Source organism: Triturus cristatus, chromosome 4_2 (assembly GCF_964204655.1).
Source record: "Triturus cristatus chromosome 4_2, aTriCri1.1, whole genome shotgun sequence".
Lineage (NCBI taxonomy): Eukaryota > Metazoa > Chordata > Amphibia > Caudata > Salamandridae > Triturus > Triturus cristatus.
In genome coordinates, this window is record NC_140586.1 from 501,468,858 (window position 1) to 501,486,959 (window position 18,102).

Genomic DNA, 18,102 nt, shown 5'->3' on the forward strand with positions numbered 1-18,102 from the left:
AGAATAGGTTACCATATTGTCCTGAATAGAATGGCAGGCATTCCTGCACTCTCCCTTATGAACCTGGGACTGCTAGATAGTACTTTATTCACGGTAGTAGGTGGGCAAGTGCCCTGTAACCTACGTGTGGTGCTCCCACTACCAAAAAACTCATAAAAGAAGCGCATATGCCCTGGGAATGTGTGATGACTACTTTTATTGGGGAGATGGAGATGTTGTGGTGATTCTTTAGTGGTCCACAGTTGACTGCCTTATATTTATGCCCGGATGTTGTGATGTCTATGGTGTGCTTCCTGACATTTCCAGGGCTGGCATAGCACACACATATATATATATTCACTGAAAAAACCATAGGTTTCAGGGGTGTTATAGTTAGCTGGACTTTTCACTTGTACAAAACCATTGAAATTCCCCCGTTATAGTTAGTTCAGCTAACTATAACTCGCGCGCCCGCAATGCACTGCTGATGACGTCACATATTACATCACTCATGACATGGTCAGTGACATCACTCATGACATCACTGATGACATCTCAAATGACATCACTGATGACATCACTGATGACATCATCCAGTGAATGTGTGTTTTTCTGAAAATTAAATATGTTTTATATATGTATATCTCAAGGTCGATGGAAGAATAAATGGGTATATAAGTGTCTAAATGGATGATTTGTTTTTGAAAAATTGATTGTGTAACTGACTGATTAAGTGTATCATAGTGAATACATGGCTTAGTGAGTAATGTTTAAATATGTAAATATCTGTATCAGTCTCTCACTTTGTGTATAAGTGGCTGCATGGGTTGGTGAGTAGCTACATGGGTGTCTATATAGGTTATTAGTTGGTTTTTTGAGTATCAGTCTGAGTGTCTGCATGGTTCGGTGGGGGGTATTACGTAGTGCATAGGTGCATGAATGAGTGACTCACTCTTTGTATGTGTTGAACGCAGCATGTGTGCAGGACTGTATGGGTGGATGAGTGTGTGTATGGGTGTGTTAGTGAGTGAATGACTGTCTCAATAGTGTCTTTATGAGTAACTACATATGTTTTAAACTAGTATATGTGACTATTGGTGTATATATGTGAATATATGTGAGAGTGAGAGATTGAAAGAGTTCCTGTATGAATAAGTATGTGTTTCTATAAGTGATTGTTTAAAAGACTAAGTATGTGTAAGTTTCCGTAGAAGTAAGTGTGGTGGTGTGTGTATATAACTGTATATGCAAGTAAATGTATGTTTGATTCTTTATTAGCATGAGTGACTATGTGTGTGAGTAACTCTATGGATGAGTGGCATTGTGTAACAGGATGTATAGGTGCATGAGTACATATGATGAGTGAGTACATGTATGAGTGACTGTATAGGACTGTTGGTGAATGAGTGGATGTGTATGTGGATCTTAGAATTACTGAAGAGGTTGTTGTAACTGGTATTGGTATGTCCATTGTTTTGAAAATTTTAGTCTCTATTTTTGAATGTGTGTATCAAAGGTTATATTAGGGTGAGAGGAGGTCTGCCACTCTATCACAAGGATGATGTCATCAGTGATGTCATCAGTGATGTCATTTGAGATGTCATCAGTGATGTCATGAGTGATGTCACTGACCATGTCATGAGTGATGTAATATGTGACGTCATCAGCAGTGCATTGCGGGCGCGCGAGTTATAGTTAGCTGAACTAACTATAACGGGGGAATTTCAATGGTTTTGTACAAGTGAAAAGTCCAGCTAACTATAACACCCCTGAAACCTATGGTTTTTTCAGTGAATTTCAGAGGTTTTTTAAATGCTAATTCCTAACTATAACGTGCCTGAAACCTATGGTTTTTTCTGTGAATTTCAAAGGTTTTTTAAATGCTAATTTCTAACTATGCCTACAGAGATAGGACATGTGAAGAAAGAAGACAAAATGCACAGAAAGAAACAAAAGAAGTGCAGAAAGAAGCAACAGAAGTCCTCAAATACGAAGATAAGTGCAGGAAGAAGGATAACGTACAGAAAGAACAAAAAGAAGAGCAGAAAGAAGCCTTGTTGCAAAATCATCCTGTACCCTCAACTTTTTCAGACGGATACTGGTGGTAACTGAGTCTGACTAGCCAGTCCTAGAGCCAGTGCTATGTTAAAAGACACTTAGAATACAGTGAAAACACCTACATACACTAGGGAACATTATGCGTTGGGGTCCTCCTGTGATTAGCATGACCTCCTCTGTAAGCCCCTAGTACATAATAGGGCATGGGGATTAAAACTACCTCTTAAAACAGGCCACAGGGCGTTTTTGCACACGTTAACTCAGGCCCCGTCCCCTCCCTTCACCACTGTGTAAACACGCCCTGTGTCCATTTTTAGTTGGGAGATTAAGTTCATTTGAATCCTGAGGGTCCCTAGGGTCCAACTAGCCCACTAGGTACCTCCAGTAAATGCCACAGAGCTGTGTTGCAGAGAGGTGTAAAAAGTGGCACGGCCTGGACCACCTCCTTGCAATGCAGCTCAGTAGCGCTTACTGGAAGCACTTGGTGGGCTAGTTAGCCCCCAGGGGCCCTCAGTATTGAAGGGAAATGATATCCCCAATTTAAAACGTGCCATAGTGCGTGTTTGCACACGTCACCTCAGGCCCCGTCCCCTCCCTTCACCACTGTGTAAACGCGCCCTGTGGCTGTTCTAAGTTGAGAGATTAAGTCCCCTTGAATCCTAAGGGTCCCTAGGGTCAAACTAGACCACTAGGTACCTCCAGTAAGCGCCACAGAGCTGCGTTGCAGAGAGGTGTAAAAAGGGGCTTGGCCTCAGAACACCTGTCTGCAGCGCAGCTCCCTGGCGCATACTGGAGATGCCTGTTGGGGGCGCGTTTGCAGAGTGCTGCACGGAGGGGGCATGGCCTCCGGCACGATGCCAGTCTTTTATTTATTTTAATTTTTTAAGAAGGGGGGCTGTGTGGTTCCCCTTCTTATTCTAATTTATTGGCCCTGATGACCCCATCCCCCAGGGCCTGTCTCCTAATTATATTTTTTTGACCCCAATCCCTAGGGCCGGCCACTGTTTTTTATTATTTTAAAAAAATATTTATTTATAGACACACCTAGGACATGCTGGACAAACCGTACGTACCTATCACCATGACGATTTGCGGGATATTCATTAAAAGGCGACTATGCATGCAATGAATCCACGTGGAATGTATTTACACTACTAGTGAAGCTCTGACATGTCTGATGCCCTACCGTGCCTAATCCCGGTAGACACCCTTGTCGTTTATTTATACAAACATGGGTAGCTATTGACGGGCACATTTAATACACATGCACACCAAGCCATTCAAAGGGGATTCGACAAAAATTCGACCAAAACTATGCAAGAAACACCCCTCACGGTTAATAAAACACACATCCACTGCCGGATGTGTAATACTTTTTATTTTACTCTCTGGAAAGGGGACGAACATCACTTGAGAGTCACAGCGCGCTCCTGACAGAGCCCAATGCTGTGTTACACCCACCATTGCCTGCCGAGTGCCACACACCTCTGTGTTGTATTCCACTAGCTAGTGCATATTCTATGACACTCTCTAGCCCATGTGCACTGTAACACCACCCCGTGAATATGTCATGCCACACTTGTCTTCGCACGGGTTATATTGCCCCATCTAACGTGCCTTCCTCGATGCCTATGTTATAACGCACAGTGCTATGCCATACATATTACAATCTGCGATCCATATCTGTGTCACAGTGCATATGCAACGTTACACTCCCCAGCACATATTTTATATTACAACTTTAGAGACTAGTTAGGTTACACAACACTGCCCTGTGCATATTACACTCCAAGGCGCATATCGCATAGCACGCGCTAGTGCCTGTGCTATCTCGCGCTCTCCAATGAATCTGTCATTGCGCACAATGTATTGCATATTATATTTCACGCCCGGTTCATCTTATATCACACTTTTTGGTGCATAGTTTATACCATACACTATATCTAGTTTTCATTTTCAATCGTGCTCTCAGGACTATGTTCTATATAACACTGTGTTCACCTACCCTTTTCACGGGCATTACATTTTGCGATAGGGGGTGGAGGGTCAGAGGGTGTTTCTGCCAAGTGAGCCCGGAGTCACAGTCACAAACGTCCTCTTCTTCCTGAATAAAAGTGAGATTATGCTGCATACTTGTTCATATTTTAAGTAGTTCGCACAGACTCAATGTTTTAAAAACAATAAAGTTCCTAATACCCGCCTTCTCTGAACAGTTACCTTGCTGCCCCATCCCCCTCCTCCCTATCCTCTGTTGTGTGAATCCATGGAATAGCCTCCTCCCTCCTGCCATGCATGGTCTGATGTGCTGCCACTGCCCTCAATTTAGTATGATGTACCAGTCCACTCCTCCTGCCCTCCATTGCCCAATTCTATGCCCCATCATTGACCTCCTGCTTAAACTCTGTGCTTAGCTTGCTGCCCCTATTCTCCTTCCCCCTGCCCTCCGATGTCTTTGTGCATGCCCCTGCTCCCTCCTTTTTGCCCACCATGTCCCATGGACCTGCCACTCCTATCTACTCTGAGTGTTCTGTTGAGCTGCCACTCCCCTCCCACCTGCCTAGCATTGTCAGATGACTGTAACCTGTCCCTGCCACCTCCACCCTGCCTGTCCACATGCCATGCCCCTATCCTCTTCCTCCTGTCCTACATGGTCCATTGTACTGCCACACCCTTCTGCCCTCCCTGGTCTGTTGTGCTGCAACTGCTCCTCCTGCCTGCCCCGTGTGGTCTGTTGTGAGGTCCCTTCCCCTGAACTTTCTTGTCTGTGCACAGGTCCTGACCCTCCCTTCTATCCTCCATCGTCCTTTGTGCATGCCCCTGCACCCTCCTTCTTGCCCATCATAGCCATTGGTCTTCTGTGCTGCCATGGCCCCTCCCACCTTCCCTGTGTGGTCAGTTAGCTGCCCCTGACCCCCTCCCACCTTCCCTCCATGGTCTGTGTGTATGCCATCACAGTCTCACTGTTGCTCTTCATGGTGTGTCTTGCTTCTAGTGCCCATCCTGCCTGACCTCCGTGGCTATCTTGCTGCTCCTGCCCTGCCCCCTTGCCCCCAGCCCTCTGTTTACATGTGAAGACCCCTACTCCCTCCCTCCTGGCTTGTCTGTTCCATTGTAATGCCCCTGATCCGTCCCTACTGCCCTTTATGGTCTGTAATGCTGCAGCTTTCTCTCCTGCCTGTCCATTATGGTCAGCTAGCTACCATTGCCTCTTGCCCCTCTGTTCTCTGTTGTCCATGTGCATGGTCCTGTCCCCTCCCTCTTGCTTTCTATGGATTGTTGTGCTGCACTCCCGTCCTGCATGCCCTGTGTGGTGTATTGTGCTGCTGCAAACCCTGATGCCTGCCCTGCAGGGTCAGTTTGGTGCACCTCTCCATGTCCCTCTTGTCCTCTGTTATCCAAGTCCATGTCCCTATCCCATTTCCTTCCATGATCCAATGTACCATACTTGCGAACATTTTGAACTTGGTAAGAGGGAGATTTTGAAAAAAAACTGGGGTATTGATTTTCCCCTTTGAGTTACATTGAAAAAGAGGATATTGTAGACAGGAGACAGATCAAATAAAGCCCATTTGAGCTTAAAAACATTGGACGTTTCCTGGCTGAATCGGGTCTGTTGGCATGTATGGTTGTACTACCATTGCCTCTTCCTTCTGCCCACAATGATCTATTACATTGCCACAGCCTTGAAGGAGGGTAGATTTTGTATCACAGGGGGCCCCTGGCCCGTTCTGTCCACACCTGAAGTATGAGACCCTTGTCCTTGCCCTGCCAGCCGCATTTGTAGGCCGTATTAAATTGACCAGCGGGTCCTGTGTTGCTATATAATTATCCTGAGACATCCTTACCACTCAGCCAGCATAAAACCCCTGTGTAGGCCCTTCTGTTCAATATGTAGGCCTCTTTGTTAAATTGACCATAGCTCTGCAATTTTAGTGTATAGCAGTCTGAAGGCAGGTCTGCGAGGCCTTCTGCTCCAAACTAGTAGCCCCCACCCTACCCGAGTGCTCCGTGCTCGGTATCAAAGTTCAACATCCCACTGAAGCTGTCGACATACAGTAGGCTGCATCCTGGACTGGTACTTGCTTCCTGGGCAGGTTTCCCGCTTTTAAGGAAGTGGCAACCGCAGAGCGTCAAGTTAGGAGAACTGAGGAGATTTTGTACATGAATATATTGAATTCCCGTACAATACCCATTATTTTCTGCTTGCTCTATGGAACTTACGATAAGCGATTGGCCTGAGAGACTGACCTTTTCACCCAGTCCATTGTCAGCATTAAGTGGGCAAATGACGAAATGTCTGGTAAAATCTGCAGACGAAGCTTTTGGGTAGCATACGTAGGTAGATGTAGCGTGCAAAGGAGCCCACAAAATGATATAAAAAGGGAGCACCCACAGATATCGACGGACTACCTCGCCGTCTGTATGTAGGTTAACAGGCTGTGCAGGTTTTCCCCAAGAGCTGGGAGCTCTTGTCTTCCTTTGCTTAAAATGTCTTGCTCTGCTTTGCTTGAAGTATCTTATTCTATTTTACCTATATGAAATGTCATGTTATGTTTAACCATTGTTCTCTTTACTTTTGCATTTAAAAGATTTTGTATTGTAATTGCAGGAATGCTTGCTCTAAGAGTAAACGTGAGTGTTCCTAGGTAACATTTTCCTTGGTGTAACTTGTTTCTCATGATGCATTTATAGATGTGTTTTCTCTCTCTCTCTCTGTCAGTACATTAATTGAGATACAGAGAATATCATGACAGCTGTATGATTATCTGGATTCTGTATTTTGTACTTTATGTCTCTATTCTGCGGTTTCTTTGAAGTTGTATCTTCTCATTAAACTGCCATTGTATTCTGCCACCAATTCCATGTCTCATATGTCTGTTTTCTTCATTTTTGGAGCAAGCGTTCCTAGGCACCCCGGCTCAAATTAAGGTGCCCCTTTTGTCCCTGACTCACTCTCCTGCTCAGTTCTGTGGTGGCTCCCGGGGCTCTGGGGACCGCCTCTAGCTTCCTTGACCCGTAATAGATCTTCCCTCCAACAGCCTCTCTTGCAAGTCCTGTATTGTTGGTTTGTTGCCCCTGCCCCCCTTTCCACTGCCCTCCATAGTCTGTTGTGCTTCCACGGCCCTTCCTGCCTGCTCAGTGTGGTTAAATTGTTGCCTTTGCACTCTCCTACCTGCCTTCAATTTTCAGAGTCCGTGCCCCTGGCCTTTGCCTCTCAACAGTATCCCAATGAACAACTAGATTGCTAACATTCTATATTTATTACAAAAGTGTGGAACGCCTGACATCATCTTGATGTAATCAAAACTGTAATACCTAGAGCATTTCCTTTAGAAATTACATATATGAGAGGGTCTTATTGGCATCAAAATTATGGTTAGTGCTCTAAAAGACTAAAATAAGGACATTTTGTCTGAGTTTTCAAATAGCGACAAAGCACTTTTAAATTATTTGTTATCTTTATGTTTTTTTATCCAGTTGACCACTTGATTAAATGTTGCACTTAGGGGAGAGGATGTGGTGTTACTTCCAGAACTGCAGACTTTGCAACTGGGGAACCAGGTTGACGTTTCTGCTTCAGCTCGACATTCTGTGATTCTGGTCAAATCACTTAGTCTCCCCATGTCTACAACCAAAATGAATATGTGCTTGTGTGATGTAACCAATGCTCATGTAAAGCACTCCAATACCTGACAAGTCTGCACTATATAACACTGCAAAAACACTAAATAATAAGTGTTTTGCACACTTCTGTCATTGGGCTATATTTGGGCTACATCTGGGTGATTTTGGGCTACATTTGGGCTCTTTTGTCTCCGGTGGCCATCTTGGGAGATTTATTTGTTATGAAGTTTCCTAATTTCCTCATGTACTGCAGTCTCCTCAGTAGGAAATGCTTTCAGTTTTTTACGTTGATTCCATCATGAAGGTATTCAGATATGTCACACATTTGCCATAAATTCTGAATGTTAGCACTCTAGTTGCTCATTAGATCACTGTAGTAAAACTACTGTTCACCATGGAAGTCTGCTCCTGGTATTAAAAGTGCATGTTTCAGTCTGCATGTCAGAATTTTTTAATGAAATAGAAGAGGATTTGAGAAGTCACTCAAAATGTGCCCTCATTTTCTTTCTTCAGCATTAATGTTAATTTCTATGGCAAAATGAACCCCCTCATTGTGTTCCTTTTTAAATTAAATGTTTTAAGTGTTACCAGTTTATTCCAATCAAGATGGCTTCAGGTGTGCCATACTTTTGTCATAATGAAGACAGTAAGCGCTCTAGTTGTTTTTAAGAACATTCTGGGACATTCTGTCATTGGGCTATACTTGGGCTACATCTGGGTGATATTTGGGCTACATTTGGGCTCTTTTGTCTCTGGTGGCCATCTTGGGAGACTTATTTGTTATGAAGTTTCCTAATTTCCTCATTTACTGCAGTCTCCTCAGTAGGAAATACTTTCAGTTTTTTACTTTGATTCCATCAAGAAGGCATTCAGATGTGTCACACATTTGCCATAAATTCAGAATGTTAGCACTCTTTTTGCTCATTAGATCACTGTAGTAAAGCTACTGCTCACCAGGGAAAACTGCTGCTGGTATTGAAAGTTCATGTTTCAGTCTGCATGTCAGAATTTTTTAATGAAATAGAAGAGGATTTGAGAAGTCACTCAAAATGTGCCCTAATTTTTCTTTCTGCAGCACTAATCATACTTTTTATGGAAAAATGAACCCCCTCATTTTGTTCCTTTTGAAATTAAATGTTTTAAGAGTTACCACTTTATTCCAAGCAAGATGGCTTCAGGTGTGCCATACGTTTATCATAGGTAGGACTGTTAGCGCTCTAGTAGTTCTTTGGAACACTCTGGGAAGCTGCAGTAGAACACAAAGGATTCAACTGACAGTCTCTGCCCTTGTTGGATGTACATGTTTTACTGAGAATGTCAGACTTCATTCTCACATGACTGAGAAAGATAATGTGAATTTACAGAAAATAAGCTCTCAGTTTAGCTTATAGATCACCTTCCAAACCTCTGTGGTAAAAGCATGAGAAAATATTTTTCTCTCAATCATGATATCCCAGCAGAAGGCTTTTTCACATGGTGAAATCACCTTAGAACATACCACAATTCCTAAAATGAGTATGGTACCATCAACAAATGATTTATAATGTAACTAAAGTCTTAAAACCTTCTATTAACTGCAATGCTTTTTAATGAGGTGCTATCATGTATATTGGTCCCAAGATGGCTGCCAACACTTCTTGGATGAAGTGCTGACAGCCAATCAGATCTCAGGATGAGATGTGTGGTTAGGCTCCGCCCACATATATATATGCTTTTAAATGCTATTTTCTCAGGAAATACTGAACAGATTTACACCAAACCTACAAAAGGCACTTCCTTGACCTGAGGACTACCTCTCTGCCAAATTTCAAGTAAATCTGTTCAGCCGTTCGGGCTGTAGCCCTGTCTAAAGGTCCTATGGAAAAATGCATGGGAAAAACGCGTTTTGGGACCCCCCTTTTATCTCAGCCCCCGCTTGACGAATCCCCCCGAGACTTTCAGGGTAGGAGCGGAGCGTAGCGCCCCACCTATTTTGAGAAATTCGCGAGGATTCGTCGACCGGCGCCAAAGTTATTCAAAATAGAATGTTGCGGATTTCCTATGGAAAAGGGGTCCTAACTATAACTACCTACTGGCGACCGCCAGTAGGTAATATATATATATATATTACCTACTGGCGGTCGCCAGTAGGTAGTTATAGTTAGGACCCCTTTTCCATAGGAAATCCGCAACATTCTATTTTGAATAACTTTGGCGCCGGTCGACGAATCCTCGCGAATTTCTCAAAATAGGTGGGGCGCTACGCTCCGCTCCTACCCTGAAAGTCTCGGGGGGATTCGTCAAGCGGGGGCTGAGATAAAAGGGGGGTCCCAAAACGCGTTTTTCCCATGCATTTTTCCATAGGACCTTTAGACAGGGCTACAGCCCGAACGGCTGAACAGAATTACTAGAAATTTGGCAGAGAGGTAGTCCTCAGGTCAAGGAAGTGCCTTTTGTAGGTTTGGTGTAAATCTGTTCAGTAGATTCTGAGAAAATAGCCTTTAAATCAATATATATATCTGAGCCAGCTTACGGTACGCTTACCGTAAGCTTACCGTACGCGTACGGTGGCGTGCGCGAGCGCGATTCTGATTGGCTCTTAGATCTTAGTAAACATTCCAAACAGCCGAAACCAGGAAGTGGCGGCCGCCATTTTCTCTCTCGCACTGAGAGCTAGGTTGTTAAATAAAACCAATAAACATGTAAAGGGGCTGTTTAGACAGCTCCCACACACATAGCCATGTTGAGGGAGTCCCCAAAGACCCCCCAAGGCCAAAAATGCAATTTTTATTTTTTCGCTAATTTCGCCGATTACGCTTACCGTACGCGTACGGTAAAAAATGTAAAAAAAAACCACTATCCACACTCACCCCACCCCCTGTGATTTTGGTGGCCGCCGGCCACCAAATGTGCAGGGCTTATTAGAGGTGTGAAAAACCACAATATTTTAAACAAAAATAATAAAAGAAAAAATTAACAACACTCTCTCCACCCCACTTATAAAAATTACGAAAAATTAAAATATTACCTTTCAAAACGAAGTGCATCATATGTCCTCCATGTGCGCACGGTGCGCGAAGCGCATCGTGCGTACATGGCCCATCTAGCGTAACATGGGCACGCGGTGCGCGTAGCGCACCGCGTGCCCACCGTGCGTGCACGGCACTAACTGCGTAAAGTGGGCGCGCGGTGCGCTAAGCGCACCGCGTGCTTACTGTGCGCGCACGGTGCGCGAAGCGCACCGTGCGCGCACGGAACGAACTGCGTTAAGTGGGCGCGCACGCCACGAATGGCGTAAAGTAACTTAGCATTTAAAAAACCGTACAAATTCACTGAAAAAACCATAGGTTTCACACACGTTATAGTTAGGAATTAGCATTTAAAAAACCTTGCAAATTCACTGAAAAAACCATAGGTTTCACACATGTTATAGTTAGCGGAAATTTTACTGATAAAAAACCAGTGAAATTCCCCCGTTATAGTTAGTGTAGGCAACTATAACTCACGCGACCGCAATCTTCTGCTGATGACATATGTGTCTTTATGAAAAAAAAATATTTGAAATATATGTATAGCTAAAAATGTATGGAAGAAGACATGGGCAAATAAGTGTCTAAATACAGTATTAGCATCAGCAGAGGATTGCGGTCGCGTGAGTTATAGTTGCCTACACTAACTATAACGGGGGAATTTCACTGGTTTTTTATCAGTAAAATTTCCGCTAACTATAACATGTGTGAAACCTATGGTTTTTTCAGTGAATATATATATATATATAGAGAGAGAGAGAGAGAGAGATTTAACTTACCTTATTTATATGTACTTGCCTGGTAAAGGCATGTGTGGTAAAGGCATATGCATGGTAAAGGCGAGCGTTTTAAAGGTATGCTTTCTAAAGTTGTGCGACCATATGCATGGATTTTTCTCCTTGTGTGCTAAGGGTCATAATTGGATGTTCGTGCCTCGGGACTCAGTGTTTTGCATAGGGCCCCAGTCAGCAAAATTAAGTGATGTTCACCCAGCTGTAAATAGGGCGCAGTGAGCGGAATCCTTGACTACCTGTTTGGTGAGGGACGAGCCACCAGATCAAGGGTTTCCAGCTGCAGAGCTAGCCTTGGCTACTCCAGTGAAAGCCTTGTAGCTCTCCCACTTCTAAAAAGGGAGGAGGAACTAGAAGTTTGGGATGGCAGTTAAACAATATAAATCCACCCATATTTCCACTTAATAGGAACATGTTGCTTCTACATGTCTGCCAATTCAACTGTACTTTTCTGAGATTACCATTTTATTGCCTGGGAAGTTCAGGAAGAATAAATATTGAATTAAAGTAACAGCTAGAATTTAAACATGCAGAACATTTGAAAATGTTGTCTCCCTTTCAGCATTATGGACTTAGTTGATTGTTGGATAAATTGGATTGCAAGGCAAGGGAGAGCCACATGGAAAGTTGGAAAATCCAGAAACTGAAATGTTGTGAACACCACAATATTTCAAAATGGTGCATGGAATTGAATATTCTTATCCTAATTGCCCTTTTACCAGTAGGAGTAAATACATAGGTTCAATTCACAAAGAATGTAGTAAACCTACACTTGCATCAATACTCATGGAAAGCTCTACCAGGTGCAACTTTCCACTCATCTTCCAGGGATGGTCATGTGACTTTTTCTGGGAGCTCCTACTCTCACTATGCAGAGTTCTTCAAAGCAGGAAACTCTGCACAGGGGAAATAGAATCCCCTTTGTAAATGCACATTCTTGTTTTCTTTATGAGGAAACTATTTTTTCTGGTGGAGAAAACTCTTCCCCTACACTCTTACCAAATCTGAGTGTGGTACATTCCTTTTACCACTCTGAAAAAGGGAAAACCCTTCCCTAAGTTGAAAGGGGAAGAAGATGAGGTGATGAATGTTGACAAAATGCCATTTTTATGGATGTTCACAATTTTCAATGCTAACCATGCCTTTGAATGTCCACTTCCCACCTTCTGATTGGAATTTTTAGGTGTGGAGAACTTTGACCATGTGGTGGAGTCCTCCACACAAGTAAATGGACTTAAGCCTGCTAAAAGTTCCTTTATGAAATCCTGGAAGTAATTCGATCTTAAAAAAACCTTTGTTAATAGGCCTTGATGTGTGCTATTATGTTGGGAAAGATCCACAAGCATGCACCTTATTACTAGCCAGTGCAACGGAAGGGATTTCTTCACACTGAAAATGTTCTCTATGTGGAGAAAAAACATAATGGGGTAATGATTTGCAATTGAAAAATGTTTCCTAATCCTAAATGTGTACAATTTCCATCACAGGACACCTGGAAATCTGCAGGAGTAAAAAAGGAGGAAAAAGGAGCATGACTCTGCGATTTCTGAAATACTTCCAGTGCTTTTATAAATCTCATGAAATGCAAAAATCTGCGAAAATTACAGTTGTATAACATTTGCATTTATATGTAAATCATGTCCATTATCTCTACATAACATACTTTCCCCTACCAGAATCTGAACACTGATATTAAATCTACTCAATACTCTTGTGTAGATTAACCCAGGGACTGGACCTGGCTGAGTGAAGTCAGAGGTAGTATCTGATCTCAATAGCTTTGATCCCAAAACGCTGCTCTCTGCCCTTGTGCGAACTTTTGAAAAATATTTTCTCTGAAATTTTAAAGTGGGCTGAAGTGTCAGATCTATGGCAACTGAGATTCCACCCCGGCAGGCTGTCTTAGTTATGGGGTAGACTAATCTCATTGTCATTCCAGATGACAGTGACAAGTCTAAGAATATCATCTTGGATCTCTGCACTGAATTAGCCACTTTGGTTCAAACCATACTGACCCAGTGACCTGGAAGAAGTCAGGTTAGAGACCCAGAGTCAATGTGATTTGCAGAATTTCTTGGTAATCGTTTGCAGTGTTGCTCGCTTCTCTATATGTAACTCAGAAGGGGCCATTCTCAGTGGGGTACTACTGGGCTCACCCCTATTCCAGGTCCTTTTCACACACATGTAAGACCCCCCTAAAAAAGTCCAAACAGTGTTTTGCTTGTTTACTATTTCCCATGCAAAGGACACACAGCTAGTCATATGCCTTCGTAAACCAACCCCCATTTCTATCCTGCACTTGACTGAGCATTTGTTGACGACCCAGCAATCTTTGTGCCACAAATTCTTCCAAATAATTGTAAAATGACAGAGCGAGGGCCAAGTGGGATGAAAGCATGGACAATTCCCCAGCTATTGAACTGAAATCCCTCACTTTACATTTGCAACTGTCCTTTCCTGCACATTTTGAACCAGTCGTCTGGTCTTGGTTCTAAATACTGTAATTTTGAATGAGGACTCTTCCCTAACTTTTCAAAGATCGACATGTGAACAAAGTGTCTTACTCTGTACTCTGCTGATAGATTACTGCATCTGCTTTCCTGTGGACTAGCATTTATTTCTAGGCAAGGTTACAGAGAAACTAAAACTTTGCATTCTGAATCATTATGCACCTGTGGAAATGTGACCCTGTCTCTCGAGCATGAGTAGGCCTGCCATTGTTCCCAATTGGACACAGAATCTTATACATGTGCTCTTTGCTATCTGCAGAAGTCGTTCAGCACTGATACCACTTGATTGTTTGAACATTTTGTAAACTACACTCATGGGAGATCGTCCATCTCCATCTATTCCCCCATGTGTAAAATGTGTGTTGTGGGGGTATGTTTTCAGGATTATTGGGTACATAGATCTGGAATGAGTTCCCACTTTTCCTCTTTCTATCCATAGTCTCCTTAATTTTTTGAAGGCCTCTAAAGTCCTGACTGTTTTTTTTTAGCTTTTACTGCTGCTTTTAGCCATTCTGGTTATGTTGGTTTCTAGCACACAAAATCACAGTAGCAGGGTATATAATGCCGCACCACTATCGGTGTGATACAAGAAAATGTTTTCAAAAGAATCCTAATTGTGGCCTCCCAAAAGGACTCTAGCAAAATGCCCACCTCTAAAGACCAGCCACTGTAAATGGTCTTAAATACAACATCCCAACACAAAGGTAAGAGAGGCACATATACATGGACAATTGGAGAACAATCCTTGTACTAAATTCCTGACATAACAAAGAATCATGATGACAGGGCCAGCTTTCGTAATTCCATTCAATGCTGTAATGATTTCTTTATTCGTAATTTATACAACACAGCCAATGCGTTTCACCCTTGCTGGCTTCTTCAGGGCACAAACTGCGGTCCTAGAAGCAAACAATGAAGTACTTCAAAATAGACGCATTAGGAGTCTCCTCGTCAGCTGTTAATGGCCCGTTGCATAGCACGATATTGAATGCGCTTTGGTTCTCGATTCTACTTAGCGAGAACATTCATTTGTGATCCTTCTACGCTGTGACTTAAAGCATGGATGTTAACTAATACTGAATTCAGGAGCTCGTACCAAGCTTCACCTTTTAACCTGGGCAAATACCCTGCAGAATCTTTTGAATTGTTTGCTTCTAGGACTGCAGTTTCGGCCCTGAAGAAGCCCGCAAGGGTGAAACGCGTTGGCTGTGTTGTGTAAATTGCGAATAAAGAAATCATTACAGCATTGAATGGAATTATGAAAGCTGTCCCTGTCATCGTGATTCTTTGTTATGTCAGGAATTTAGTCCAAGGATTGTTCTCCAATTGTCCATGTATATGTTCCTCTCTTACCTTTGTGTTGTTATGTTGGTTTCTCTACAAATGTATGCATGGATATTATAAACGTATTCAGTGAAGGGCTAAACCAAAACTTCAATATGCAATAGTCTGATACAAACTATGTTTTTTCTTACAGAGCTTTTCAAGTTACGCTATTTGCAGTATACTTTTGGGAACCTCTACGATGTTTGTGTGGCTTGGTGTCATTAGATACCTTAGCTTTTTCAAAAAGTACAATGTAAGTATGTAATTAAAGAAATAAGAAAACTGTCTTAGAAGTAATAGATGTGTTTTAATGTTGCCTTGTTTTCATTTGTCTTCGTTCCTTATTTGGTTTGTTCTTAATAAATTCATCATTTTTTTTAAACTTATACAGTATGAGAAATTAGCAGTGCCACAGTGCTATTGTTGTTTAATTCATCTTTGTTTATACAAGGCCTTAATGTTTACTATACTCTTCTGCAGCTTCTGATTTTGACGCTACGGGCAGCGTTACCCAATGTTATACGATTCTGTTGCTGTGCCGCCATGATCTACCTAGGATATTGCTTTTGTGGATGGATTGTACTCGGGCCTTACCATATTAAGGTATTGCATTATACTACTTAGAAAAAACAGAATTATAACACACACCTTCTTTCACATTAAATTTTCATTGCTGTGCCAATCAATTTTAGCACACAAATGTACTGTTAGGCAAACTTATTTTGCAAAAGCTTTTTCTTTGTATGTCGCAATTATAAACAATCGAGTTCCTTGTGGTCTACCTCCAAATCTTTTGAGTATCTGATTTTTAATTCGATTTTCACGTACTGCGGCTTCTTCTAGCTTCCATAGTATTAAATGGTGAAACTTTGCTTTAAAGATAACAGTGTAAATCCTTTGAAGGTAACAAAGGGTTATGAGAGTCAGGTTGATGTATTCTCTTTAAATAAATACATTCAGAATTCTATAAAATATTTCAATTGTATTTGAAATTGTTTGATCCCCTGTCATATATTATGTACTTCTTGACTCAATTAGATGTTCGATGTTTGAAGACATATTTAAAAGGTTCTTCTCAAATCACTCCCATTTTTAGTCTCCCAAGTCTGGTCTTGGTCCTTCCTACACATGCCTAACAGGAGAGAATTTATTCATGTTCTGTTGTACCTATTTCCTCTTTGCCTTTACTGAAAAGATCACCATTTCATTACTCTCCTTCATTGACTCATTTATCACATGTTTTACCAAGTGTTGGTTAGCTCAAAGTGGATCACCATCAGTTGGCAAAATGTTCATTCTGGCCAAGAGGGAAATTGGTAGTTTCCCTCTTTCAACCCATTCACCCCACTATATTTTATCTTTTTCTTCTTCCCGAAACCCCTTAAATTGTAATCCATTGTACTCTGACCACTAAAACCTTCTTACATCTAAAAAATATGCCCCCACTTTCCCACCTTTAAAACCATGATTAATATAGCAGACTGTATCAAGATGACCTGTTGGCTCACTCAAAAGGATGCAGGAGAAGAAGCAGTCACCATAAAGAGAACAATTTCAGAAATATTTCATAAAAATACGTTATTTTTATCAATTGTCTGTTGCTTTGAAAGTGGAATACTGAACAACAGTAGAAATGGGCAAAGAGGTCCCCTGAAGTCGCTTCATTTATTACTACAACACAGATTTATAGTCACACCCCCTCTACATGTTTCGTCCAGATTTAGTATTTTCTTCCTTAAAGTAGAACACCTTCCCCCAACCTAAAAACAGGATCTTATCTGAACACGTGCAAGAAACACCTCAAAACCAAAATCAAGATATGTAGTTTATATCAATATAGAATCTGTGCTCATCATGCAATATCTCACCATTCTCACTAACACCATCCATGGTTGCTAATACGATCCACTTCTTACTTCCATTATGATTCTTATAGAACTTTTGTGGAACATTTCACTTTGTAATTTTCAGCAAATTAATATAAACAAAATATGACATTCTAGTAGTGTTATCAAACTACAGAATTGTTTTACTGCAAAGTTTACTGTAAGTCTGAAAAATACATTTGTTGCATATGGGGAAACTATCATTTTAGTTGGTTATAAAAGTGTAAATGCTTTTAATTTGGTGCATTTAAATTAAAATAATATCTGTCCTCCAATAGTATATTTCCCCTTTTTGTCATGGTCATGACTTTAGGGTACGTTAGGTCAAATATTTCTTGGACCATAAGAAGCAGTTTGACCAGCAACATATGTCTATAACTATATTTTAGCGTGTGTGAGACCCCATGAAAACCTTAATAAGAACCTTATTTATCTACAGTTTTTTCTGAAGTCCTTCGGAGGGTTTGGGATTTTGGGTGCCTTTGGCTTAGCTCCTGATACTGTTACTACCTTTTATTACCATGTTGCAGTGTGCAGTATGAAAATATACAATTACTACAACCAAAACTCCCAAAGTATGGTGATATCACATAAACAAGACTAAGGGCCTGATTTGATGTTCGACGGATGGGTTACTCCGTCACAACATAACAGATTTCCAATACACTTCATTACAAGTGCCATACGATGCAGTGAGCTTGAAATATAATGGGCAGGATATCTGTCACATTGTGATGGAGAAACCCATCTGTCAAACTGTAAATCAGTCTATAAATCTGCCAAGAGGATACTTTGTGAAATGGTTGGCCTTCCAAAAAGGAGGCATTCCATGATCCAAATTCCTCAAATACTATTAAAATGTAGGACATGAATGATAATTTTAATCAGGTGGAAGCACTGCTTTCACCTCCACAAGTTA

At 41.7% G+C, this 18,102-nt stretch overlaps 1 protein-coding gene across 1 annotated transcript in view; it reads left to right on the forward strand.

The window, feature by feature from the left end:
* Nucleotides 1–18,102, forward strand: part of MCOLN3 (mucolipin TRP cation channel 3) — a 589,861-nt gene that overhangs the window by 477,209 nt on the left and 94,550 nt on the right. The window contains exons 10-11 of the mRNA XM_085602079.1: nucleotides 15,449–15,550; nucleotides 15,778–15,900. Coding sequence (XP_085458205.1) covers nucleotides 15,449–15,550; nucleotides 15,778–15,900 — 225 coding nt within the window. The remainder of the gene's footprint in view (nucleotides 1–15,448; nucleotides 15,551–15,777; nucleotides 15,901–18,102) is intronic.